The sequence below is a fragment of the Pollachius pollachius genome (genome assembly GCF_949987615.1).
Source record: "Pollachius pollachius genome assembly, chromosome: 1".
Taxonomy (NCBI): Eukaryota; Metazoa; Chordata; class Actinopteri; order Gadiformes; family Gadidae; genus Pollachius; species Pollachius pollachius.
The window spans coordinates 29,706,040-29,733,521 of record NC_136934.1 but is presented as its reverse complement, the minus strand read 5'-3'; the positions used below and the strand labels follow the sequence as shown (position 1 = coordinate 29,733,521).

Sequence of the window (27,482 nt, the reverse complement as noted above, 5' to 3'; positions counted from 1 at the left end):
CTGTGCACACCACAGGCCCATCGTTAACAGCTGTAATTAAAATGTAAGATATAAAAAGTGCACATGTATGCAATACATTTAAGGTGCTTTAATAAGAAAGAATCTGCTATCTGTTCATATATATATATATATATATATATATATATATATAAAATTCTGATAAGAGTAAGACTAGTTGCATGTGGCAAAAACCATGCAACTATTTATCATCTGACAATTCCAAGAGATCCTCAGTAGTTTTAAGAAGCAGAGACACACTCTAGTTTATATAATCTGCTTCAATTGTGTTAAGCATCCCAGTTGGTTTGGAGGTAAAAGGGATTTGTGTATAGTCTTAGATCAGCCCGTGCAAGCAACAGAGGAATGACAAGGGGGGCACGGGAAGATTGCGGTCACCTCAATTGAGTGCGGCCACAGGAGACGTATAAGGACAGGGTTTTCAGGCCATGTGCGGATGCATAATAATCACTTTCTATTATCAAATCCCCCCACATCCCAGTACTATACAAGCGGTTCTAGTGATGATTCAATCAAGTATCAAAACAATGATTTCAAGTGAGAACCTAAAGGTGACAAACACACTTGAAAAAAGATCAAAACTGTCCGCTGCTCTCACACAAACAGCTCGAGGCAACACAACTCCTCCCATCGTCCACAAAGCACGACGCTCACAAACCGCGCCAACCGGCTCCTCCCCCCCAAGCCGTCAGTCACTTCACTTCCCGTTGCGCGTAGCCTGCGATTGGATGGTGACCCTCCGCTGGGGGGGCTCCTCTATGCTCCGTTCAGCCACCAGGTCCTGAACCTGTAAGGCCCCCCCGCCTATGAAGCAGAAGGCCGGACACACGGGGGCGGAGCAATCCACATGGCCCTCCCACAGGACCCTGAGCGAGTGGGCGTCGTAGAAAGTGACCCGCCCCCTGTCAAAGTCGAGACACACCCCCAGGCGGGGGGGCAGCGGGGCAGTGTACTGGTGGGAGGGATTGCTGTGGCTGCTGAGTAGGGAGTTGTCACAGGCCTGGCTATGGCCCCCTGCCTGGCCTTGGCTGTGGGCTTTGGGCAGCAGGATCTTGCCCATGCCCATGGTGAGGAAGCAAAAGGGAGGGGCGTCCTGGCCGTCCTCTGCCCCGCTGTCGTGGCCACTGTCTGGGTCACACCTGCAGACAGAGAGCCTCCGTTGGATGAGCAAAGAAGGTTCTACAGTATGTTCTTGAGTTAATGTACTTGAGTATTTCAACTACATTGAAATTCTCTCTAATCAAACCTGTCTTTCATGCAATTTTAATGCAGGAGGTTGTCACAACATTTAAAGTAAAAACATATAAAGATGCATTAAGGTGTTCAACTTTCTAAACAACAAACAGCAGGTTCAGAGCCTTGAATTTACCTGGGGCTGGCCATGTCCTGGGGAAGATGGAACCATTCCTGGAGCTTGGCCTCCTGTCCTACGCCTACCTGTCATTCACACGGGGGGGGGGGGGGGGGGCAGTGGTTAGGGAGCAAGGTTCAATAAAACACAGGTCAAGCTCCATTTAATGTCATGAAACGATTCAGCATAAGAGTCTCCCCCCTGTACCTTGACAAGGTAGGAGCCCGGCTCCACGGAGCACGCCCAGTAGTGCCTCCCCTGAGTGACAGCCAGGTCAGCCACCAGCAGGTCAGAGGTCAGATGGCAGGAAGTGAGGGCGCGATCGGCGGCCTGCAGCAGAGAGAGGCCCGGCACACTGCGGGCATAGGTCTGCCCCTTCCCCAGAGCCAGCCTATCAGCATGGAGCCCCCAGCGGGAGTCCAATGAGAAGCTCAGGACTGAGGGGGAGGGAGGAGGAAGGAAGGGAGGAGAGAGAGGAGATAGAGGTTGGAGGACAATGAGATAGAGAGAGGAGATAGGAGAAAGGAGAGGAGGAAGAGGAGATAGAGGGAGGAGGAAGAGGAGATAAAGGAAGGAGAAAGGAGAGGGAGCAGGGGGACAGCAAAGGGGGGAAGGGGGAGAGGGAAAGCAAAGGTGTCCAGAAGGAGGAGGGATTTTAGATGCAGAAGCAGAAATAAATCCAGCAAGGAGTAGTTCCTTATAGGGAAGAACTGAGGCAAAGGGTTTAAACAACTAGAGCGATAGCAATGCGGTAAAGAAGAGATGAAGGGAGGCTACAACTTGTAAAATATCAACGCACATGTCTACATGGGTCGTGGATGAAACACACACCATGTTTCTCTAAAGCTACCACACTTTAATGGGAGAAGTAGATAGCTGAGTTCATGTGGACATTTACCTAGTCAACATGTTAAAACAGAGTCTTGGAGAGAGAAGATACAACCACTATTGTTTTGGAGCGTAAAAGGAAGGCAGAGTTGAACAGGGGTTGAGTTAGATGGGGTAAAATAGGAATTGGTGCAAGAGATCAGAAAGAAACATGAGCAAACAGAGCAAATGCTCAAGGATGGAGGGAATGGAGGAATTAAGTACAATTCTGCAGCCCTTTCTAAATGTATTATTGTTTATTGATCCAGTGCCCATTTTACGTGATTGCAAGATATAATCGAAATCTTACTTCAAACGTGGGAAGAAGTATCTGAGCACGCTTTTTATTTCATAATCAATAGCTACAAAATACATTTGTTTGCAGTACAGAAAATTCAAGCATATATAAACCTAATGTTAAACTCACCGGGCGCGGGAGGGGTGTGCAGGTAAACCTCCTCACTGTGATCCCCAAAGCCTGCCTTGTTGAAGCCCCGCACCCTCAGCACGTACACACTGTCCATCTCCAGCCTGTCAATCACCGCACTGGTCCCACCCACATCGTCCAGATGCTGCCACGCATTGGCCACGTTGGGCGACCTGGTCCCACCCCACATGGTCCCTACCACGCCCGTTCTCCGCTGGTACTCCACGGAGAAGTGCCATGCCGGGGCGGAGTCCAGGGGGAGGCGCCAGCAAAGAAACAGCTGGTCGTAGGCCAGCGTCTTCTGGGTGTCAATCACGGGAGCCAGGGGAGCTGGGAAGAGGAAGAAAGAGAATATCATCACTGTGCTTTAGAGGACATGCAGAGACACAGGATGAAAGTGTAGAAGCCCACCACAGATGAACTCCAGGCCGTTGAGGAGCTTCAGTTCTTTGGAAGGGTCCATGTGGAAGTTCCTGAAGGAGGGTTCGGCAGAGAGGGAGAATGACTGCATGTGCTCTATGGATTTCACTAGTCTAGGGAGAGGGAGAGAGAGAGAGGAGAGAGAGGTTTTAAAGCAGTGTTGACAAACTTTGAAAGAAAGTAAAACTATCGTAATTTCAAAAATATCTTTTAATATTTAAGGTCCAGTGTGTAGAATGAAACCCCTTCCTTACCATTGGCTATGGTGGCCTGTACTGGACTGCATTGTGAAAGGTGCCACCATTTTGCAAAAAAGCAACATTTCTGTCACGGTCTCTCCCACCAGATCCTAGTTTCCACTAGTACCGCTCTCTGTCAGTCTTGTCTGTCCCTGTTTGTTGCTGTCTCAGTATTTCATGTGCGGGGGCATTGCCTGCGCATTCCAGCACAGTTCCCCGATCCAGCCACGTTGATCACCCGCACCTGACAGTCATCTCCAATCAGGATCACCAGTATATCTACCCCAGCCTTCCAACCATTCCTCGCCAGATCGTCAGTAGTACTTACCCTGTTGAGTAGTTTCCTGATTCTTCATACCTGTATTCCTAGTGTTCTAGTTCATTCGTGTTCAAGTCTGCGCATCCCTAGTGCCTCTGTCTCTCTACCAGTCATCACCATCACAACCATAATTCAACCCTGCTCTACTGCCGGAGTTACCATCATCACCGAATCGTCGGGTGTGGCTGTCGGTTCAGCTGCCAGCCGACTCATCCAACCCCGGTTCAGACTACCTGGTCCGTGGATTCAGGATAACCCCTAACGGACGCAACCACCAGCACCAACCTTGATCAACCGTGGACTAATAAACTGTTCAACCGTTTCCGCTCTCGCCTGTGGTAATTTGTGCCGTGCGTTTTGGTCCACCCCGTCTTGAATTGTAACAGTACGATCTGGCCAAACATGGACCCAGCCGACACAGATGATGCAGCCGTTTCCTTGGCCACTCGCGTAGCGAGTTTAACCTTGGAGGTACACCGCCAGGGCGCCCTCGGGGAAGAACATTCCCGGAACCTGAGGGAGGTTTCTGTGAGCCTAAGCCGGTTTGCCACTGCCTTGTCCCTCGAATCCCGGGTGGCACTTTTGAGTCCGTCCTCTGGCTCGTTCACTGGTTCTCCCCCCCTACAGTTCCTGTCGTTCGCCGGGAGCCCTACGTTCCAACTCCGGCACCATATGAGGGCGACCCTGGGGCTTGTCATGGCTTTCTTCTCCAGGTAGGAGGGGTTTTCCAGCATCAGCTGCTCACCTACCTACCTACGCCACCGAAACCTCCCGCATCGTCTACCTCATCGCCTGCCTTCTGGGGGTAGCACTTACCTGGGCTTCGGCAGAGATGGACCGCGGGGGTTCCAAGGCCTCTAACTACCTGGCCTTTACGAGGGCGATGCGGCAGACTTTCGACCATCCAGTTTGGGGACGAGAGGCCGTTCAGCGTCTTCTGGATCTACGCCAGGGTTGCCGCAGCGTGGCGGAGCTTGTGATTGATTTCCGGATCTACGCGGCAGAGAGTGGTTGGCGTGACGACACACTGAGGGACGTTTTTCAGCGATCTCTGGCCGACCACCTACGGGATGAGTTTGCGTTGCGGGACGAGCCGTCCGGTTTAGAGTCATAACTCTTGCTATGCAAATAGACAATCGCATTCGGGAGCGAAGGAGGGAGAGTTCCGTCCGGACCCCGCCATCCATCCCTTTCAAGTCCACGACAGCGAGACCTCCGCCGCGGATCACCGACACCTTCCGAGAGTCTCCGAGTCATCCCGAGCCTGAGCCCATGCAGCTGGTGCGCGCACATCTAACCACGGAGGAGTGCGAACAGCGGCTTCGGACGGGTTTCTGCATGTATTGCGGGAGGGTGGGTCATATCCGCCTCCACTGCCCCATGCGTCCGGGAGTTTACCGATCGAGCTGCGTTCCCAATTACGCTAACTCCCGTACCTTGCTCAAGGCCACACTATCGTGGCAGAACCGCTCATTACACCTCTCCGCCCTCGTCGATTCCGGAGCAGACAAGAGTTTTTTGGACCGAGAGGTGGCAAGACAGCTAGGAGTAGACATCATTCCACTCGACGTGTCAATGAAGGTGAGCGCTCTCAACGGAATGCACATGGCCAGGATAGAGCATAAGACCGCTCCCTTGTCCCTGCTGCTTTCCAGGAACCATCAGGAGCAAATTTCGTTTCACCTCATTGATTCACCCCAGACTCCTTTGGTACTGAGTCATCCCTGGCTTCGTCTTCATAACCCCAGTTAAGAGTGGACCTCCGGTAAGATCTCTGCTTGGAGTACCCATTGCTTATTGAACTGCCTACGTTCCGCCTCAGCACCTGCGGCAGTCGCTCCACAGCCCGTTCCGGAACCCCGAAACCTCACGTTGGTTTCCCAGGATTATCATGATTTGGGTCCGGTATTCAGTAAACAACACGCACTATCTCTGCCACCACATCGCCCGTACGATTGTGCTATTGACTTCCTAGTTCCTCTCTCCCTAGCAGCCGCCTGTTTAACCTCTCGCATCCTGAACGAGAGGCCATGGAGGTATATATCCAGGACTCTCTTGCTGCGGGGCTTATTCGTCCCTCATCCTCACCGGTAGGGGCAGGTTTTTTTTTCGTGGCAAAGAAGGACAAAACCCTTTGTCCCTGCATTGACTGTAGGGGACTCAACGACATTAGGATAACGAACAAATATTCATTTCCTCTCATGGACTCTGCCTTTGTTCCTCTGCGGGGTGCTACCGTTTTCACTAAATTGGACCTCCGTAACGCCTACCACTTGGTTCGCATCCGCGAAGGGGGTGAGTGGAAGACGGGCTTCACTACTCCGTTAGGTCACTTTAAAAATCTGGTGATGCCTTTTGGACTTACCAATGCCCCTGCAGTATTTCAGGCCCTGGTCAATGACATTTTGAGAGACATGCTCCATCAGTTTGTGTTTGTGTACATTGATGACATTCTGATTTTCTCTCGGTCCCTCGCAGAATACAAGCTGCATGTCCGTCAGGTCCTGCAGCGTCTCTTGGGGAATCGACTGTTTGTCAAGTTTGAATTCCATGTGCCATCAGTGGCCTTCCTGGGATTCATCATCGGCCAGGGGAGGCTAGAGATGGATCCAGGGAAGGTAACTGCTGTGACAGATTGGCCGGCTCCTACCAATCGTAAGCAGCTCCAGCGTTTCCTGGGATTTTCCAATTTCTACAGAAGGTTGATCAGGAACTACAGCCACATCGCCGCACCTCTCACAGCGCTCACCTCCGTCAAGGTGGCATTCAGATGGACCCCAGAGGCCGAAGTGGCCTTTGGGGTGTTGAAGCGTCGCTTCGTCTCTGCCCCGGTTCTAACGCAGCCTGATGGCAAGCTGCAATTCATGGTCGAGGTTGACGCATCGGACATCGGGGTTGGAGCAGTTTTGTCCCAGCGCTCAGCCATGGATGGTAAGCTTCACCCTTGTGTCTTCCTCTCTTGAGGGCTAACTCCCCCAGAGCGGAACTACGACGTGGGAAACCGGGAGCTCCTCGCCGTCCAGCTCGCGCTGGAGGAGTGGCGTCACTGGCTGAAGGGAGCAGAGCTGCCGTTCATCGTGTGGACGAACCATAAGAACTTAAGTTACATCCAATTCGCAAAGCGTCTCAACTCTCGCCAGGCCAGGTGGGCGTTATTTTTTGGTCGTTTTAAGTTCTCCCTTTCTTATCGCCCAGGTTCCCACAACATCAAGCCGGACACCTTGTCCAGTTTGCCCTCCGTGGACGAGGGGTGTTCCGAGTTGGACTCCATCCTACCGCCCACCTGCGTAGTGGCCTCGTCTGGAAGATCGAGTCCCTGGTGACCCAGGCCCAGGCTCACCAGGCCGATCCGGGTACTGGCCCTCCCGGTCGGTTGTTCATCCCGGATGCAGTTCGTTCGGACGTTCTGCAGTGGGGTCATTCGTCGAGGCTGGCTTGTCATCCTGGGATCAACCACACCCTGGCTTTTCTGCACCACAGGTTCTGGTGGCCTACCATGGACAGAGACACCCGGTCTTTCGTCGCCGCATGTGCCACCTCAGCACGCAGCAAGACATCCAACAAACCTCGGTCTGGACTGCTTCGCCTGCTGCCTATCCCCAGTCGCCCGTGGTCCAACATCGCTCTTGATTTCGTTACCATCCAGAGGTAACACCACCATACTCACCATTATAGATCGGTTTTCGAAGGCAGCCCACTTCGTCGCACTGCCCGGACTTCCCTCCGCGAGAGAGACCGCAGAGCTCATGGTATCCCAGGTTTTCCGCATACACGGCATCCCCGCTGACATCGTCTCTGACCGGGGTCCCCAGTTCATCTCCCAGGTGTTGCGAGTATTCTGTTTGGCTCTGGGAACCACGGCCAGCCTCTCTTCTGGTTATCATCCACAGACCAACGGCCAGGCGGAGCGGGCAAACCAGAAATTGGAAGGCATGCTGCGCTGTGTCACAGCCGCCAATCCCGCCTCAAGGTGCTTGCACACCGCCGCGCGGCAACCGCCCTTATAACCGCCTCGCTGCCGGAAGGTTCAGTGCGGCGGTGTGAGGGCCAGGCGTTTTCAAAAGCGGCTGCTGCTGCTGCTGCTGCTGCTGCTGGGCCCGGGCAGCATGGTTTGTGTGGACCAGTGGAGCTGGAGAGAAAGTTCAGCTTCGGTGTGTGTGGCACATTTCTTACACAACATCGCTCATTATAGCATTATTAGCCGTGGTTCGCAACCCTTCCAAGAACGCTCAGCCAAATAAAAAATTAATTAAATATCAGTGTTCGAATCGCACTGAAACAGTGGGTTCACTGGCTTTTTAAACTGTAATGGTATTATTAAGAACTCGTATCGGTACTATGCATCGGCAAGTACCCAAATGTAAGTACTTGTACTTGGTCTAAGAAAAAGTGGAACAGGTGCATCCCTACTCAGGACCTATAAGTGAGTCAGGGAACCAAGTGGGTCTCTGACTGTGGGTGGACACAATCTGCATAGTTCAATCATTATACTATGATAAATAGATCGTTCAATGTAACAGTATGTATGATGGATGATGAAACGATAAATGCCTGTAGTGAGTGACTCTGGTCCAGACTATAGACTACGTGGTCCAGACTATAGACTACCTGATCCAGACTATAGTCCACCTGTTGTGAGTGACACTGTTCCAGACTCTAGACTACCTGGTCCTCACTATACCTGTTGTGAGTGACCCTGGCGGCCTGTACAAAGCAGGGAGCGTCGGTCTCCTTGAGCAGCTCCTGGGTGTAAAGCATCAGACCCATGTCCTCCACCAGACCCCTCTTCTCTGACACCTGGCCCAGCAGGGCCTCGATCCTCTTGGCCCGGGACACCTCCAGGGCCGATGCCAGGGCTCCCTTTCTTTCCATCAACGCGGCCCCCAGCTCCCGGATACACTGGCTGAGCTGCTCCTGGGCCACATCACTGTTTAACTATGAGAGAGAGAGAGAGAGAGAGAAAGAGAGAGAGAGAGAGAGAGAGAGAGAGAGAGAGAGAACAATATTGTAGATTAAAAGGGAAGGTTAGTTGAAGAAATCCATTTCAAATAGAGAAAGGAGGCCTACCTCCATCTGTGAGACAATGTCCTCCAGCTGAGTGGTCTGGTCGTGCACTGTCTTCTGATTGGCTAGGATGTAGCAGATCTCCTTTGAAATCTTGTCCTATGTTGAACAACCAATACATTGAGAGAAGAAAGAGGGAGGAGGACACATCAACAATTAAAATCGTGTATACATTTAAAATCTAAAACAAGATACATGTACAAGATAAAAAAAGATGTGTATCAAAGGTTAGTAAAAAACAAAAGAAAAGATTTTAAAAATGTGTGAATAATATAAAAGCATACTAACCTATATCAAAGAATGGTGTGACTGAGTGTGAGCCTGAACGTGTCTCAGAGCGTACCCACCTTGAGGGCCTGGTAGGCCTGAGTGATGGGCAGAACCTTGTGCCCGTGGTGCATCCGGCGTGGCTTACACAGCTGGCACAGCAGGCGCTGACAGTTCCGGCAGTAGAACTGCAGCTTCTCCTGATCGTGCTCCGGACACGTCAACACCTGAGACAGTCACACACATACTTCATATAGATGCAATAGAGCTGAGGGGTTATTTTTATTAATCTATTATTACAAGTAGTGGTATTAGTATTAGTATTAGTGGTGGAGTATTTTTGCAGTAACACAAACCTTGGGCCTGAAGCTGCTGGTGGTGGTAGTAGTACTAGTTGTAGTACTGATATAGTATGATATAAGTATTGGTATTATTGCGGTAACACAGACCTTGGGCCTGAAGCTGTTGGTGGGCAGGATGTGTTCGTGCTGGGCCCGGGGGGTCCCCCAGGGGTGGTACAGCTTGAAACACTCGTTGCAGAAGTTGGACTTGCAGTCTGCACAGCCCTTGGTGGCCTCCAGGGCCTGGGGGGGCTTACAGAAGCCACACAGGATGGCCACACTGCCCAGGCTGACCGTGTGGCGGTACCTGCAGTGCAGTGGGCAGGCGGATCAATTTAGATACCATAAAGGTGCGTTCACACCAAACGCAAATGGGCGACAGGACTCCATACAAAGTCAACGTAGAGACGCGAATCGGGCAAATTTTTCGCTAGAAAACACCTGCGACAAGATTTGATTTGTAGCGCGAAACTTGAGTTGAGGCAAATTACCAAGGAAAGTCATATGCAAGCGATTTTTTTCACGAAATTGGACCCTCACAAACTATATATTATATGAAAGCTGAGCCTCCACTTATTGCAATAGTCCAAACCATATCATTCTGAAACTAAAACTCGCAAATTACAACTGAAGAAGAAACGTCCCCTTTTCTTTCAACAACCAAAAATGAAGTTTTACCTTTGTGATTTTTGTCCACAAAGTTGATTCTGATCGCATAAAACCACCATAAACAGATAATCCAGTGTCTGGGCAAAATTTTGCAACTAAACATGGTGTTTACAATCAATGACTAAGAGAAGGTTTCTTAGGAAAAAGGTAAATTGCCTTCAATCAGAAAACATGTTCTTCAGCGCAATCTAGTGGCCATATGTGTATTTGCGAGTGTTTGGCTTGGTGCATTCGATTATATTTGCCCTGAACTTCAGGTGTCAAGTGTCAAAATTGTAAGATATCTACCTCTATTTGTGTCTCATAGTAAGACAGCACTCCCAACTGAACGACCAACTGATAATTATTTCAGGTGGAAATGTTATCTTCCACTTATGCTGTGTTCCACGGCTTTATTCACTTTAACCAAGTATTACCCCATTAAATATTTCACTTGCACAACAATCTTTCTTTTGGCACAAAGATGACATTATCGCCCTTGCAGTTGTGGAGATATACTCTATTTACTTTGGGTACGTTCTTTCCTGAAAAAAACTTTTCCACTGATATCGAAAATGGTATAGAAAATCGATATTTTTCCAGGTATAATATCGAAGTTAGAAAATCCAGTATCGTGACTGACAACACTACTAGAAACGCGATTGTGATTATTCAGTTACAAGAAACGTGAAAGTTAAAAAAGACATATCATTGCTACTACCTCTGACATTTAGTTATGTACATTTGCATAAAATCATGCAGGTCTACATATAACTGGGCGATAGCTTTAATAGATTGCAACGGTGGACTGAAATCACTTCATGGCACGATGTGAGCGTTCGATAAATACAGCGCCTTGCAAAAGTATTCACCCCCCTTGGCTTTTTACCTATTTTGTTACATGACAGCCTTTAGTTCAATATTTTTTTAATCTGAATTTTATGTGATGGATCAGAAGACAATAGTCTAAGTTGGTGAAGTGAAATGAGAAAAATAGCAAAAATAGCAAAAATAGCAAAGTCACAACTTTTCTCTGTTTTGGGACCTCAGTGGTGGAACGAGCTCCCTACCGATGTCAGGACCGCAGAGTCGCTCACCAGCTTCCGCAAAAGACTCAAAACTCACCTGTTCAGAGGTCATCTCGACTCTGCATAGAAACCAATGCACAGCCACCATTGAATGTTGTACGTCCTGGCAATTGTACATTGCACTTATTCAAGGTACTTAATTGTGTAGCATCTACAGGAGCTGCTATCGCTGCTTTACACGGGGAATGGGTTAGCCTAGCGATTGTAATACTTGCACTTGGTTCTATGAACGTCTTTACTGTACCGACAGCGATATATTGTTTCACTTCTTATGACAAATGTACTTATTGTAACAAATGCACTTATTGTAAGTCGCTTTGGATAAAAGCGTCTGCTAAATGCCCTAAATGTAAATCTAAATGTAAATGTAAAAATATATACATAAAACTATTTTTTAGAAATAAAAAACTGAAATTTGGCATGTGCATGTGTATTCACCCCCTTTGTTATGACGCCCATAAAAAGCTCTGGTGCAACCAATTACCTTCAGAAGTCACATAATTAGTGAAATGATGTCTACCTGTGTGCAATCTAAGTGTCACATGATCTGTCAGTACATATACACACATTTTTTGAAAGGCCCCAGAGGCTGCAACACCTAAACAAGAGGCACCACTAACCAAACACTGCCATGAAGACCAAGGAACTCTCCAAACAAGTCAGGGACAATGTTGTTGAGAAGTACTAGTCAGGGTTAGGTTATAAAAAAATATCCAAATCTTTGATGATCCCCAGGAGCACCAACAAATCTATCATAACCAAATGGAAAGAACATGGCACAACAGCAAACCTGCCAAGAGACGGCCGCCCACCAAAACTCACGGACAGGGCAAGGAGGGCATTAATAAGAGAGGCAGCACAGAGACCTAAGGTAACCCTGGAGGAGCTGCAGAGTTCGACAGCAGAGACTGGAGTATCTGTACATAGGACGACAATAAGCCGTACGCTCCATAGAGTTGGGCTTTATGGCAGAGTGGCCAGAAGAAAGCCATTACTATCAGCAAAAAACAAAATGGCACGTTTTGAGTTTGCGAAAAGGCATGTGGGAGACTCCCAAAATGTATGGAGGAAGGTGCTCTGGTCTGATGAGGCTAAAATTGAACTTTTTGGCCATCAAAGAAAACGCTATATCTGGCGCAAACCCAACACATCGCATCACCCAAAGAACACCATCCCCACAGTGAAACATGGTGGTGGCAGCGTCATGCTGTGGGGATGTTTTTCAGCAGCCGGGACTGGGAAACTGGTCAGAGTTGAGGGAAAGCTGGATGGTGCCAAATACAGGGATGTTCTTGAGCAAAACCTGTACCACTCTGTGCGTGATTTGAGGCTAGGACGGAGGTTCACCTTCCAGCAGGACAATGACCCCAAACACACTGCAAAAGCAACACTTGAGTGGTTAAAGGGGAAACATGTAAATGTGTTGGAATGGCCTAGTCAAAGCCCAGACCTCAATCCAATCTGTGGTCAGACTTAAAGATTGCTGTTCACAAGCGCAAACCATCCAACTTGAAGGAGCTGGAGCAGTTTTGCAAGGAGGAATGGGCAAAAATCCCAGTGGTAAGATGTGGCAAGCTCATAGAGACTTATCCAAAGCGACTTGGAGCTGTGATCGCCGCAAAAGGTGGCTCTACAAAGTATTGACTTTAGGGGGGTGAATAGTTATGCACATTGACTTTTTCTTTCATTTTGTCCTATTTGTTTGCTTCACAATAAAAAAAAAAAAAACATCTTCAAAGTTGTAGGCATGTTCTGTAAATTAAATTATGCAAACCTCAAACAATCCATGTTAATTCCAGGTTGTGAGGCAACAAAACACGAAAAATGCCAAGGGGGGTGAATACTTTTTCAAGGCACTGTAAGTCAACAGAGAGAAGTTTGTTATTTTTTAAACACAACATGTGTGGAAGCTAACATTCAGCTTAGGGGGGGTGCCTGGCAAAAAGAGGCCCGGCCGTATGTCTGGGACAACGCCTGTGCCACGGCCTTCGCCCGACTCCAGGGGGTCCTCATCAAGGCCCCGGTCCTGGCTTACCCCGACACTGGTCGTCCTTTCATCGTCGACACCGATGCTAGTAACGTGGGGGTCGGTGCGGTCCTCTCCCAGGGGGTGGGAGAAGGGGAACGTCTCGTGGCCTACTTCAGCCGCACCCTCAGTCGGGCGGAGCGCAATTACTGCGTGACCCGACGGGAGCTTTTGGCTGTGGTCCTGGCCAGGCGGCATTTCAGGCCATACCTGCATGGCAAGCGCTTCCTGATCTGCACCAACCATTCGTCCCTCACATGGCTCCTCAGTTTTAAGAACCCTGAGGGCCAGGTGGCTCGATGGCTGGAGGTTTTGCAGGAGTATGACTTTGAGATCCAGCATCGGGCGGGCGTCTCCACAGCAACGCTGACGCACTCTCCCGACGGCCCTGTGCAGTCCTGGAGTGTCGCTACTGCCTGCGGCAGGAGGAGCGGGCCCACGAGTCTCCGATGTTGGCGGCTCTCCAGACCACCACGGCGAGTCAGTTGGAGCAGCAGCAGCGGGCCGACGAGACCCTGGCGTTGGTGAGGGACTGGCTTGAGGCGGGCAGCACCCCAGCTGGCCAGAGGTGTCGGCACGAGGGCCTGAGGTGAAGGCCTACCACTCCCAGTGGGGATACTTCCGGCTCCACGACGGGGTGGTCCACCGCAGCTGGCAGGACCCTAGGGGTAAGGACAACATTCTACAGCTGTTGGTGCCCCGTGTGCTTCGTCCCCAGCTGCTGCAGCTGGTCCACGGCTCAGTGGGAGTGGGGCACTACGGGAATGCCAAGACCCTGCATCGCCTACGGGTGTGGTTCTACTGGCCGGGCTGTCGACGGGACGTTGAGCTGCACGTCCACTGCTGCGACACCTGTACAGCGCAGAAAGGGCCTGCCCAGCGTTCCCACGCCCGCTCCAGCAGTACCTGGTGGGAGCACCGATGGAGCGGGTGGGGGTCGACGTCCTGGGGCCGTTTCCAGTCACCGACTCTGGCAACCGCTACGTCCTCGTGGCCATGGACTACTTCACCAAATGGCCTGAGGCGTATGCAGTGCCAGATCAGAGCGCCGCTAACACCGTGGAGAGGCTGGTGGAGGAGATGTTTACCTGTTTCGGGGTCCCTGCCGAGCTCCACAGCGACCAGGGGCGGAACTTGTCCCAGGTTTTTGGGGAGGTCTGCCGGCGGCTGGGGGTGCACAAGACGAGGACAACGCCGCTCCATCCCCAGAGTGAAGGATTGGTGGAGCGGTTTAACCGCACCCTGGCCACTCAGCTCGCCATCCTCACCAGCCAGCACCAGCGAGACTGGGACCGCCACCTGCCCCTGGTCCTGTGGTCCTATGCAGTGCAGGAGTCCAGTCACTGCACGCCGGCTGCCCTCATGTTCGGGCGGGAGCTCCGGACACCGGTGGACTTGGTGTTTGGGACCCCACCCGAGCCTGAGATCGCTGGGGTAGCGGCTATGGACTATTTCTGCAGGCTGAGGGATCGCCTGCTGGTGGTCCATGACTACACCCGCCAGGCTCAGGCTGTCTCAGGGGTGAGGCAGAAGAGGGGCTATGACACTCGCTGCCGGGGATGAGCGTTCACACCCGGGGACAGGGTGTGGGTGTACTGCCCCGTCAGAAAGAGAGGGGTCTGCCCTAAACTGTGGAGCCACTGGCTGGGGCCTGGGGAAATCATAGACAGAGTGTCCGAGGTGGTGGACCACCTGCGGATCCCGGGCGCCCGGGGGTGTGTGGTGGTATTGCACCAGAACAGACTCTCGCCGTACCGCCCTCTCGCCCCGGTTGTGGCTGGCGAGGGAGGCAGAACTCCTCGTGGTTCCCCGGGCTGCTCCCCTGCCCCTGCCGGCTCCCCTGACGGGGCCGTTGGTCTTGCGGTTGCCGCCCCTGGGGGGGGTTTAGCGGCTTAGCGGTCCCTGGACACTTGAGGGACTATGTATCTGGTGATGGGGTCGTCGGGGACGACGGACCCCTCAGGTGGGAGCTGTGTGGCGACTCCTCCGAGGTCGCGCAGGGGATCCTGGGAGTTGGTGTTGTCAGTTGACAAAAGGGGCTTTTGTCGTCCTTGTTTTGTTATTAGGTTAAGTGGGGTTAATGGGTTCGGGGTGTCATTTGGTTGTTTGTAGTTCTGTGTTGTTCAATGTTAACATGTGTGTTTTTCGTTGCCGCCACCGTCACTGACTATGACATATTTGTTCGTTGGGTGTGCTGTTTCCTTATAAGTTGTTGGTGTTGAATAAAAGTAGCCTGCAGTCGTGCGGTGTATGGGACGCAGTGCTACAGTTGACTTAAGCCTGACTCTGTGTACTTCTTGGCCGCCGCTGCAATATATAATATCACGGCCAAAAACTGTGTGAGCTTCCGGATGGCCGTAGCGGGGGGAGCTCTCGTGGGGATTTGGCTTTGCGGGTTTGTTGTAGTTACAGGCGTTGCTGTGGTTACCGGTCTTGTGTGTTCCAACAGTTTATTAGCGGTGGTATCTAATAAATCGCTGTCTAATCAATACTTCATTCACTGCCTCTTTCGTGGTCATTACAATATTATGAATAGACTGCGTTGGGTTCTCCGCCGTCTCCCTCTTCCACAACAGGTAAGACATGCAATGGTGTTTATCTTGGCCATGGTTGAGATTGAATTGGCATGAAGCACCGTTGGCGGGTAAAAGATGTGGCGAGACAAATTTGCCTGATAAAACTTGCACAAAACTTGCACAGCGACGGATTATGATTTGTTGCGCGACAAAACTTGGGCGACAACGTGAACGGGCAACAGATGTGTCTTTTGGTGTCAACGCAGCTTAAAGAAAGGAAGGAAGGACGTAAGGAATAAAGAAAGAAAGAAAGAAAAATACATCTAAAAAAGATTACAAAATAACGAAAAAAAGAAAAGAAGAAACAAACAAACAAAAGAACCACAAAACCACCAGAGCCCTCCCTGTGGTCTCTTTCCAAGAAGTTCGTAATGAACAGCAGGTGTGTGGCCTGGATAAAGCAGCAGCAGCTGACTGCGAGGATGCAGGCTGAGCAGTAAAACCAGCATTGTCACCCTTTCCTCCCCGGCCCTAGAGAGCCAGCCTGCTGCAGCTCTCACTCCACTGCTGCGTGGGGAACAGCCTAGACACTATCTCTCCCTATCTCTCTTCCTACGTAGTCCCAGTTGTTGTCGTTTTAGGCAGTAACGGGTGTTTTTCTAACGCCATTCGGCGATGACATCAGGTTGGGGAGACGTGGTGGAAGGTAGCCTCAGCCTAGTACTAGAACTATGGCATCCAAGAGGTGGCACGAACCACAAATAACATGTATGATGGCCCACAGCAGTATAATTTCGAACCTGTCAGACGTGAGAGGTCGAATGAGGAATTTCCGAGAACTGATGGCGCTCAAGGCCAATTAAATGCATGGTCAGAGGAGAATGAGGGGAGAGTTGCTGTCATTTAGCAATGCAGCAACGAGCGCTGGGAGCTAGTCAATGAACAGCAGTGGATACAATAACGACACTTTTATTTATTTTTACTGTCAGTGAATAGCACCGAGTGAAAGTCAACGTTTTCTTTGTATCTAGTGACAGCGATTATGTCGTAAGTACCGCTAAACTTAGTCAGAAGATCTAGAAATAGAAGGCATAATGCTAGCTATGGGCTAACTTAGCCTATCGGACACGCAATCAGTGCACTTGCAAATGAGTGCCTGCAAGTATAACCGATCGTGGTGTGAAATTATTTAACCATCAATCTACCGCAAATACGACCAGACAGATGTACATTGAACACATACACAAAGCACATTGTCCAACCCGGCGGATGCTGCCAGACAGCCCACAACAAGCCAAACATCACCACCGCTGGTGTGCTCTCTCTCTCACTCTCGCACGCCCGTACACAATCACTCCAACTTATCCAACTCCAAGGCTAGGCTGCTTCACTAAGACCACAACTAACCACAAGGCCTTCATAACCATGCAGTATGCCAAAGCCGGAAAGGACACACGCACAGTCACACACACTCATGTTATGCAAAACAATCCGTTTTATCATCAAAATTCAGTCACTGCAAAGATTTAAACACAAGCCTCTTACTATAAGTTAGAATGGACCCAAAGTATGTGATTGATACAGTCTGGTTTAGTTTTCGCTTGCTATCCGTTTTTAGTATGACTTCTCAACATTAGTCTTTCTTGTGTTAGGCGCACATGGCTAATTTGCATACGTGCACAGGATTGGCTGGCGCCGCAAGGCAAATAACAGAACATATTTAATTATCTTTCTATCTGTCCATCTATCTATCAACGCATGTGTCTAGTTTTAATGTGATGTATTTTGTGTATGTCCAGTCAGACTTGTTGTCTCCCTTGGTCTGTGTGGTCTTGTAGGCTATACTTTCTGAGCCGAATCACCTAAATGAATTCCCGACGATTTGTGTAGTTTGGTATTAATAAAGACTTGACAAGGCTATCTATCTAGCTAGGCTATTAATCAACAATTATTCGCCGTAGGCGTAGTGAACAGTGGGGAATAGCCCCCGAGACCGAAGGTTTATTTGTTGTTATTAGCGGACATTTTGCGATGAAAACAATATCGAGTTTGAGATGTCAATCATGGGATATTGCCCAATATCCCGAGATAGCGAACCAATCAAATTGCGCCATCTTAGGAGGTTCACGTGTAGCATATACTAACTATGCATAATATCTATGTATTTATCTATGTATCTGTATATCTGCTGAACACTCTCTTACTAGTCTCTACTCTCAAGGGTCTCAATGCGGCTTTGGTCCGTGTCTCCCCAACGTGACGTCATGCAATGCATTCTGGGGGAAATGAGAATCAATAGCAAACCGCTAAAATAGTACCTACTTTTTCGTATTACCTTCCGTTTTGTGATACCTAACAACATTAAATACAATAAATAACAGTTTAAATCTTTACTACCAACAAGCAAATTGCACAAATTCGTTGGAAAATAAACCCTGCAACACAGTCTTTAAATAACTCTCTCTCTCTCATTATCTCACACCTATCTCTCTCCCTCTCTCTCTCTCTCTCTCTCTTTATCTCTCCTTCTCCATCTCTAACTTGTTCTCTTTGTCTTTTTGTGTCTCCAAAAGCCACTCTCATTATTTTCTTCTCTTTCTATCTCTCCCAAATGTCCATCCTTCCCTTTCTGTTAAGCTTAGCACTCTCTAGCCTCACTTTAGAATTGCAAATAATATAGCATCAAAATAGATTGTAACGTGGAGCCCTTGACCTGTGAGCCGTATTATTGGATCTGATGATTGGACACTTCTCTCCCAGACACCTCGCTGCTTGTTCTTGACTGTGCTTGCGTGTGTGTATATTTGTTTGTGTGTGTGTGTGTTTAAGAGTTTGTTTGTGAGTGTGTGTGTGTGTGTGTGTGTGTGTGTTTGTGCATGATTGTGCATTTGCACTTCTGTATTCACGAGTGTGTGTGTGTGTGTGTGGGGGTGTGTGTGCCTGGGTATGCATGCGTTTATGTGTGTGTGTGCATGTATGCCGTCCTGTACGTGTTTGCGCAGCTGCATGTGTGTGTGTGTGACCGTGTGTGTATGTACCGCTCAACGATGCGCTCCAGGGTGAGGTTGCGCAGGCACTCCGTCAGGCCTGTCTCTCCCAGCTCCACGTCCTGCCGACAGGAAGGGCAGGGGAAGAGCATGGGGGCCGGCGCAGGGTCCTTGCGTCTCCGCCCGGGGTAGGTCCCACAGGCTGGGCCAAGGACACGGGACAAGGGCCGCACAAGAACAAACAGGAGACACATGACAGATGTGTGTGTGTGTGTGTGTGTGTGTGTGTGTGTGTGTGTGTGTGTGTGTGTGTGTGTGTGTGTGTGTGTGTGTGTGTTGGGATTTAAGGCATAGGGGTGTATCGATTGATAAAACCCTGGCTGTCCACACACAACTACAAATTGCAACACTGCATACAACAATGCTGCACATGTAGGCTATATGCATTGGGTTTACAGTAATGTAAGGTTTGCACTGTTATTCCTATTCCATTCTATTCTACTCTATTCATCTATTGGCCATTAATATATTATTGATAAATAGGTCAACAGGCAAACATACTGATAGAGATATGGCCCTTTTCCATTTGCATTAGAGCTGTTCCATCTTTAGACTGGGATCAATCTCAGTGACAGAACTAGTACTATAAAGAGGTGCATAAGAAGACGTTAAGGAAACACAACAAATGGTCTCTCCCAGCTCCCCACCTGCTCTGAGGACGCGCTCCAGGCGGTCGGGGGTCCGCGGCGTGGGTCTTCGTGCCTGACGAGGGGAGCGCATGTTGGGGGTGGAGGCTGGGGAGAGGGGCTCCGGGGGCAGGTCTGGTGGAGGGTAGCCCTTCTGCACCAGCACCTCAGCCGCACACAGCAGACACACACTGTGCTGGCAGGGCAGCAGGATGGGCTGCTTGACCATCCCGTCGCACACGGGGCAATGCAGCTCATGCTCCATGCTCTTCATGGAGGAGAGGAGAGGAGAGGAGAGGAGAGGGGGAGAGGAGAGGGGGAGAGAGCAGGGTGGGGAGAGGATAGAGGAGAGGAGAGGAGAGAGGAGGAAAGAAGTAGAGTGCGAGGAGGAGAGGAGAGAGGAGGAAAGAAGTAGGGTTTGGGGAGGGGAGAAGAGAGGAGGAGAGTGGGGACAGAGAGGAGAGCAGGAGAGAGGAGGAGAGAGGAGGAAAGAAGTGTTGGGGGAGAGAGGAGAGGAGACAAGAGGATAATTATATACTATATATATATCTTCATCATATCATAGCTACTAAAATATCTTGAATAAATATATAAAATATCTGACACAGGCCAAAACATCAGATGATGTAGGAGCTGCATCCCGTTTCTATGGCTACGCACATCATCAACCCTTGCCTTTTTCTAGTATTTTGCATGGTGCCAGTTAAACACCATTTATTATTTTTTTTGCTGATTGCTTGAGATTGAAATTATACACAACCCTGCGTGCATCTGTCCAGTAGCCTATTCGCCAATAGTTGGCACTTGCCGTGCAATCCGTTTCCGCTGTTGAACTGAACAGCGGAATCAACCTTGTATTTCATTTTAAAGGGTCAAATCATCACAGAAAAGTCATGCATATCGTATTAACATGTAAGACGATGATTTTTTGGCAATATACACGAAGGCTGTTAAATTGTTTATGGATGGAGATGAGGGAAGGGGAGGGGAAATATTTAAACACGTTTTTCAATCATTATTTAAAATATATGATTGCATTTTAAGTAGACTTATCCTAAATTAAGATATTGAGGATATTCTCTTTGAGTCTCCCAAAGCAGGGTAAGGAGAGACATTAAACATATTTTGTTCAGGCCTCTGAAAATGAAATGATATTGAGAGAATAAAATGCACAATGTGCGTCACACTCACAGTAATGCGAACCAACGCGTCCATTATCGAGGTAAAGGTTTGTAATTCCTCTTCTGCCATGCCTTGAAAAAAATACAATATCGTGCTTCTTTCGGCAATAGACAGAACCCGATTTTGAGCACGGTGAAGGCCTGCAGTAAAATAATAGGTATTACACGAGGTGGACCGAGCCCATGTCTATATAGTCATAACTAATTAGGATCTTAATTTTAAGGATTGCTGAAATGCGCTGTGGCGCACTCGATGTCCTCGTTGTAGTAAAGATGCTGGTCCGTATGTCCGTTCATTCGCGCAGAATTGTAGTGAGGGAGAGGGTGGTGGAGGTGTCTGTCTCCCACCCCGGCCGCATTGGATTATTCTGGATTTTATAGGCCTACCAAACTATTGCCCAATTCCAGAAGATTTCTTTAATTTATTCTGATTTAAGATTGTCTGCATCACGTCATCATTAGAAACACAACTGTTAATGTCAGAGTGTAAATAACCACCTGGCAAAAATTAATTGCATTGTCTGTCTCTAGCCCGGTTAACATTTCTCCATCGGAGGGCAGTATAATCCAGGCAGCCAGAAGCAGTCAAAGCAATAGTGGTCCGTGTCCGGAACCTTCCTCACTTGTTCAAAGATTAAGCCGGTTTATAAATGGGGTTGCACCTTGCCGTCAAGTTGTTGTAGCAACAATCTATCTATTTGGCTTTGCAAGCTCGTAGCATATCTTGATACTTGTATAACACTTTAAAGGTTTTAACGCCATGGCCCTTCATTGGTTTGAACATCATTGTGATTAAATGCAATAGCTCCCGAGCGTTAGCAGCTAGATCGGCTAACCAGTTGTTCCGGTGAGACGGCCGATGATAAATAAGTACTACTACTACTACTACTACTAATAATAATAATAATAATAATAATACTAATACTAATAATACTACAATATATTACTGAAGCAATACATAGCACGCGCACCACTCCAGCTATGGCGGTGATCAGCAGCCTGGTTCCAGCCAGGTTCCTCACCATCACCTCTCATCTGGTGATCGTCATCACCATCTTCTGGTCAAGGGTAATCATTTTCCCTTATTTTTTATTGTTCTATATATTTTTTAGATTGTCGTCGAATCATTTTCATTGTCAAATCTGAATTTCTCTATTCTTGTTTTGTAATTCTTACCGATTTACCATAACCCTATAATCAGATACAAACTGTAAATGTTTCCCACTTTTCTATACTAGGATGGTGTATATCCGATAATGCCATGCTCATACCTTATTACATTTTTTTCAAAGGACAACAATGTCAAGGCAGGCTTACCTTTGGATTTCACTCAGGAACAATATGACAAAGAAGACACCAAGTAAGAACATAATGTGATCTGCCCACATTCAAATGAATAAACAAACAAATGCATACAACTATATATAATGACCGATGTAACATCTGTCTTCTCTTGCCAGCTTGGTAGTTGGATTGTCGGTCACCTTGGGCCTGTTTGCGATAGAGTTGGGAGGCTTCTTCTCCGGGGTGTCCATGTTCAACTGCAGCCAGGGACTTCTGTGTATCCTTTACGACATGCAGCTTTCACAAGGTTGGATGGATTGGCTGCCATCTGGGAGTAGTGACCGCAAAACTAGCTAATTAAGGATAGCTAAAAGTTATTGCAGGAAGGAGTTTTAATAATGAATCCTCACGTTACTCCTTTAACAAGACTTTGGTTAAGGAGTAGCAGGTTTCAGGGAGAGATGATTGGTGTACCGTCAAACTAGGTGGATACAAATAGTTAGACTTAACCAGCACAAGTAATTTGGAATGCAAATTTTGCTCTAAGAACTGCTGAGTGATTACGTGCTGAGCAAATCTTCTGCTATAATTCCATGACTACAATGCCTACCATAGCCACAGCGGCCCATGCCAGTGCATCTGTGGCCCTACTATTCTTTCTGTTTGAGCAATGGGACTATGACATCTGCTGGTGGATCCTAGCCATTTGCAGGTCAGTACATACAGATGTCCTTCCAGGCTTGTTCTTCCCTAACAGAGTCTTCATCCAGCCCTGGCCGTCCACTGCAGTGCATCCGTCTCCTTGTCATTCTTTGTCTTTCAACAGTGGGAATGCCAGACATATTGGGTTATATTTTCCATCTGCAGGTCGGTGTGTTTGTGTGTGCGTGTGAATGCATGTGTGTGTTTCTTTATTCCCATTGCTTTCTCATCTTTTCACCACCATCTCTGATGCTCCATACTCAAATATTAACGTTTCCCAACCTTATGTAAACATAACCATAACCCAGAAGTCAAACATATCTATCTCTCTCTATATATATATATATAAAAAACGGCACCATTTTGTTAACCAATTGTAGGTCAAGTCAAAATTAACATGCTAGTATTTGACCTGATATCACCTATGTTGGTAACTAAAGTGGAGTTCAGGAGCAAGACCTACTTGATTTAATTTGTAGAGTGCAATCAGGTTATGGCAATATAGAAGATGTACTAAATTACATTTGCTATACCCTACACAGGGCTGTACAATAATGAAAATAATAAATATAAAACACTGGTTTTATTGCTATCACCGTTGCATAACAAACTCAATCTCTCTCCATTTGTCCACAGCGTGCTTCCTGCATTAGTGGAGATAATGCTGTGCATTGCAGTATTTGGAATGAAGAAGAAGCCACTATAGCAGTTATTTAAAAAATGACTGCATGGTATGATACAGTTGAACATGATGCATCCCATTAGCCGGCAGGTATCCCACTGTGTGGATGAACATTTAGTTAGCAATGGGAAGGCAACTACGATGTAAAAGATAGATTATATATTTTTACTAGGGTATGTAGTATGTATATGCTGAGAAAAATTTGTGACTTCTTTGTAGTTTTGTGTTTTGTCGTTAAGTGAGTTTATTTGTATAATCTTTTGACAGTATAATCTCAAATCTGGTGTCCCCTGAAATAAAATTTTGTATCTAGGCTCATTCAATGAAATGGTCAGTCTTTTATTTAGACTAAAGCATGGCAGCTATTAACTGGCATTGGTGCCTCTTTGTAAACCCTGCTGATTTATATTTGTTTAATCGTTATTTACCAAGGGAGGTATAGGCTTGTTGAGCATCAGTGTTTTGCTTTCAGCAGTACCCTGCTTAAATGTGTGACTTTTGAGGTGGGGAGGAATTCTCTGTGAACAAATGCAATTTCTACACAAGTTGAGTTTGCTCCGGCTGCAGATTATGTGGAGAAATAATTAATTGAAGTTTACCTTGCAAAGAATGCACTTTTTTTTCTCTATATTTATGTAAGATAGTGTATCTTACATGATCAATAGAAACAATAACAAATATTTATGGGAATACATACAATATGAGATGCTTTACAGGGAAATTAGTTGCTAAATAAATCATGTACAAATGTGATTTATTTTTTTATTGTGACTTATAACCTTATTTGAACGATCATATGAATTATAACAATGTGTAATGGGGTGTTCTAATTATGTAAAACATGTAGATCTAAATTGAACCCATCTTTGTTCATGAGCTCTTAGCCCCGCCCATAGGTGTCACACGTAGGTCGGTCCGGAAGTCCCTCCCTCCTAGGTTCCTATTTCCTACAGCCGTATGAATACATTCCTCAACACATTTAAACACCTTTAAAATTCTCCACCTTAAATCGTCATTCATAATGGGTATGTATTATATGGCAACTGTTTCTTAAGACTGCAACTACAATGCATGATCAATTATAAGAGTTGATTTAAGAAGCTAAGTGGCTAACCGGTAGCTTTACGTAGACAACCGATGCTAGCGTAGCCCTACAACATCACATATCTCCTTTTATTCAGGAACACATAGAAAACCGAGTTGAGTCATTTTGATTGCTCCCCAGACAAAAGCTATGCACAGATTTTGGTTTATACTCGTGTAACTCCGTTCTTGCTGCCTTTTAGTCCCAGCATGCTAACCTGTATGATAGTTGACGTGTATGTGTGTGTTCTCTGACGTGGCCTAAAGTGGAAGTGATGCATGCACACTACACACATTCAGCACTCAGAAATCAGGGGCATTTAGTGTAATTATTACACGATGCATTCACTCTATGTTTCTGTAATCGTCTATGTTGTATGCAATGCTGCATATCTTCTATTAATGCACCCTGATAACATCCACATGCATTCTGTTCTCTGCAGCGGTGAACACGGGGACGTCCTTGGTGCTGTCCAGTCTTTTGTCAGTACTGGTGTTTGCTGGCATGCAGATGTTCAGTAAGCAGCTGGGTTCCACCGAGTGGCTCACCATCGTTGGTGGTTTCCTGGGTTCTGTGCTCTTCATATGTTCCCTCACTGTATCCTCTTTTGAAAGCTGCATCTCGTCGTTGATAACTGATAACTGGCCGGGTTGCTTTCACTCTGGATCATCATTCTATATTTGCCTTGAGAAACTGTTGCATTCCTTAATTTGTTATCCAGGCATTCAATAACCTGGAAAATGTGGTCTTTGGAAAGGGGTTTCAAGCCAAGATATTTCCAGAGAGTAAGTTGGTTTGGATGTTCGTATGCTGGAGTTGATATAGAAGTGCTTTTATTATTTGAACACCTTGGTAGAATACTTGAGGAGAAAAACATTCTCATATTTTCCATGCATCTTAAACAAGTTATACTGATAGTTTGCATGTTTTTTTTATTTATCTTTCATTATGTTTTAATCGTATTTCCAACTTCTAAGTATAAACATAATTAAATCAACACCTTTTTCTAGATTGCTAATTGCTCGAATAGCATTGACTATTCTCCTTTTACTTCGTGCTAGCAAATAAACAGATATATTGGTGTCCTTCAGAGATGAAGAACTAGGCACCTGCTGTGCATAAAGATCAGGCATTGGCTAGCTTGTGTGCACACAGCCTGTGGCACAGACTTACAACAACTCTGTTCATTGTATGGTCCTCTTTCTCTCTTCCAGTCCTGGTGTGCCTGTGTCTGTCTTTGTTTGCTTCTGGTTTGGTCCACCGTGTGTGTGTGACAACATGGTGAGTAGGGTTGAGATATAACAAATATCCAATGCTGACTGAAGCTCACTTGAATGTACCCTTCAACCATCATGTTGGTTTTTGGCTTATATGGGGTCTTGAGACAATTGTGTTCATTTTTCCTTTCCAGCCTGATCTTCTCACTCTTCGCCCTCTACTACATCAACAAGGTGTCCTCGGCTCTCTACCAAGGGGTGGTTCCCGCCGTAACCCCGGCCAAGGCTACAAGCAAGGGCAAGAGAAAGAACTAGGAGCATCTGTCTGATGTTAACATTCCCTAAGTGCCGCAGAAGTCCCGATACGATGCCATTATTTACGTAGATTTCAATAAAGATTTCAATTAGAATATCAAACATGTCCATTACACAAGGTTTTTATCGTGATGGTGCCATTGTTTTTTTGTCTTATGGTGTCTTTTTTTTTGCAAAAACTTAAAATGGTAGCTTAACATTTGTAATGGGACAGAGTGCCACAATGAAATGGACCACCCATAAGCTAATTGAAGAGTTGTAAGAAAAGAAATTGTTCAGCACTGGTTCATCAAAATAATTATGTTGGGCCAAGATTCCAGCATCATTTTCGTAAACACATTTTTCAATTAAAAGAATCTGAAAGACAGTGTACCATTGTTTGACTGGTTTATGCAAAGTTAAGGCCACCAAGGTAGTCAATTAGATGGTCCTATTTTAATCTTAGGGGTACTCTGACAATATTTAAGACGGCCCCCCCAGATAGGAATAGCTGGCTAAAGACTAATTTTATTTACTCATATCAAATTGTAAATACTTGTTATGAGTCCCAATCCCTTGAGGATTGCCTATACACATTTCCACATATGGAATGATAAAGACGGATTGGTTGTATTATGTGTTGTGTAGGCTAAAGTTGGTAAAGATTATCATGAGTGAATACAACTTTTCGAAAATATATTGTTTAGTGACGTTAATGGGCGGGTATGGCAAGAATTTCAGGAATACAAGTTTCTTCATGCACCCCTCCCTTCATTATGGGCGTGGCGGGGCCAGCTATAAAGGGCTTATAGAAAGTTTACAGAGCTCACGGCCGTCCGCTGTTCCCTGAGGCAAAATCACCGCCCATCATTCGCTCGGTATGTATTAGACATATTTTTAACTTGAATTATATTTGTATTTATGATGTTTCAGCTCCTTCACATTTCCTTATGCCGTTATAAGAACTGCGCATGATCTTATTAGTTTCATGTCTCAAGAATCTACCGTTTTCGTTAGTCGTGCGCCTATGTAGGCCTACGTTGCTAAAACCTTTTAACAAAAACAATTTGGTGGAAGGAAAGTATTTTGTATCGTCTGTCGGGGACATGTTTTAGAAATGCTACACTGAAAACGTGGAGCATGGCTCAATACCATTTATGGTGTTTAACAGGCAAGAATCCCATTCTAAAAAACATTCAAAAGACATAGGCCTAATAGACAACATAAGACATTGTTATATTATTATTACATATTGTCCAAAAAAAAGCATAATAAGTGTCAAATAAAAGTTGCCTATTGTGAAGACTATAGAGGCTATACAGATAAGCCAAGCAATAAATTGGTTATACCAAAAATGATGTGGATGAAAAAATCCTTAAAAGGCCTATCCCACACTCCTACAAACCTAATCCCACATCCTCACACTATTTACACACAAATAAAATCTTCCCTCTCAGGAGACGCAACCAGCCACAATGTCTGAACTTGAGAAGTGCATGGAGTCTCTGATCTCTGTCTTCCACCGCTATGCTGCCGGCGATGGTGACAAGGCCACCCTAACAAAAAAGGAGCTTAAGCAGCTGTTGGAGAAAGAGCTTTCCACGTTCCTCTCTGTAAGAAAAATAGTTTTCTCCATCATTCACACTGTTTTATAATTAAACCATTAATCCCATGTACGCCTAACTAGATGCCTTCTGGTTGTTTTGGTTTGTTTACAGGCCCAGAAAAGCCCTGACGCAGTAGATAAAATAATGAAGGACCTGGATCAGAGCAA

General features: G+C 46.9%; 3 protein-coding genes across 6 annotated transcripts; 2 read left to right on the top strand and 1 right to left on the bottom strand.

Annotated features, from left to right (window-relative positions):
• Nucleotides 1-715: 715 nt before the first annotated feature.
• trim46a (tripartite motif containing 46a) lies at nt 716-20,515 on the bottom strand (the record flags this gene model as incomplete). The annotated part of the gene is made up of 12 exons (XM_079748961.1): nt 716-1,157; nt 1,388-1,455; nt 1,577-1,806; nt 2,664-2,993; nt 3,075-3,196; nt 8,323-8,576; nt 8,709-8,804; nt 9,053-9,199; nt 9,422-9,620; nt 18,630-18,780; nt 19,286-19,532; nt 20,456-20,515. The coding sequence occupies 12 exons, from the start codon at nt 20,513-20,515 to the stop codon at nt 716-718; spliced, it is 2,346 nt and encodes a 781-aa protein (XP_079605087.1).
• A 586-nt stretch (nt 20,516-21,101) lies between these two features.
• On the top strand, nt 21,102-23,397 carry LOC307082812 (transmembrane protein 107-like). 4 transcript variants are annotated; one of them, XM_079746528.1, is made up of 6 exons: nt 21,102-21,292; nt 21,398-21,513; nt 21,738-21,805; nt 21,906-22,006; nt 22,345-22,441; nt 23,068-23,397. In XM_079746528.1, the coding sequence occupies exons 2-6, from the start codon at nt 21,427-21,429 to the stop codon at nt 23,135-23,137; spliced, it is 423 nt and encodes a 140-aa protein (XP_079602654.1). In that variant the 5' UTR covers nt 21,102-21,292; nt 21,398-21,426; the 3' UTR covers nt 23,138-23,397. The 4 variants fall into 4 exon arrangements, with proteins under 4 accessions (XP_079602654.1, XP_079602655.1, XP_079602656.1 ...); XM_079746529.1 differs by having other exon boundaries at nt 21,102-21,315; XM_079746530.1 differs by lacking the exon at nt 22,345-22,441 and adding an exon at nt 22,500-22,596 and having other exon boundaries at nt 21,102-21,513.
• A 626-nt stretch (nt 23,398-24,023) lies between these two features.
• krtcap2 (keratinocyte associated protein 2) lies at nt 24,024-26,099 on the top strand. Its single transcript, XM_079733551.1, has 5 exons — nt 24,024-24,138; nt 24,640-24,794; nt 24,919-24,982; nt 25,412-25,478; nt 25,609-26,099. Exons 1-5 carry the CDS (start codon nt 24,135-24,137, stop codon nt 25,727-25,729), a joined length of 411 nt encoding a protein of 136 aa, XP_079589677.1. The 5' UTR covers nt 24,024-24,134; the 3' UTR covers nt 25,730-26,099.
• Nucleotides 26,100-27,482: the final 1,383 nt, after the last annotated feature.

Bases quoted from the DNA above. Each gene is read 5' to 3' on its own strand.
- krtcap2 (XM_079733551.1), top strand. The intron at 24,795-24,918 runs GTATCCTCTTTT...TTTGTTATCCAG, and splicing joins TCTTCATATGTTCCCTCACT to GCATTCAATAACCTGGAAAA. The intron at 25,479-25,608 runs GTGAGTAGGGTT...TTTCCTTTCCAG, and splicing joins CGTGTGTGTGTGACAACATG to CCTGATCTTCTCACTCTTCG.
- LOC307082812 (XM_079746528.1), top strand. From the start codon at position 21,427: ATGGCGGTGATCAGCAGCCTGGTTCCAGCCAGGTTCCTCACCATCACC. The intron at 21,514-21,737 runs GTAATCATTTTC...TTTTTTTCAAAG, and splicing joins TCACCATCTTCTGGTCAAGG to GACAACAATGTCAAGGCAGG. The intron at 22,007-22,344 runs GTATCCTTTACG...TGCCTACCATAG, and splicing joins CTGCAGCCAGGGACTTCTGT to CCACAGCGGCCCATGCCAGT.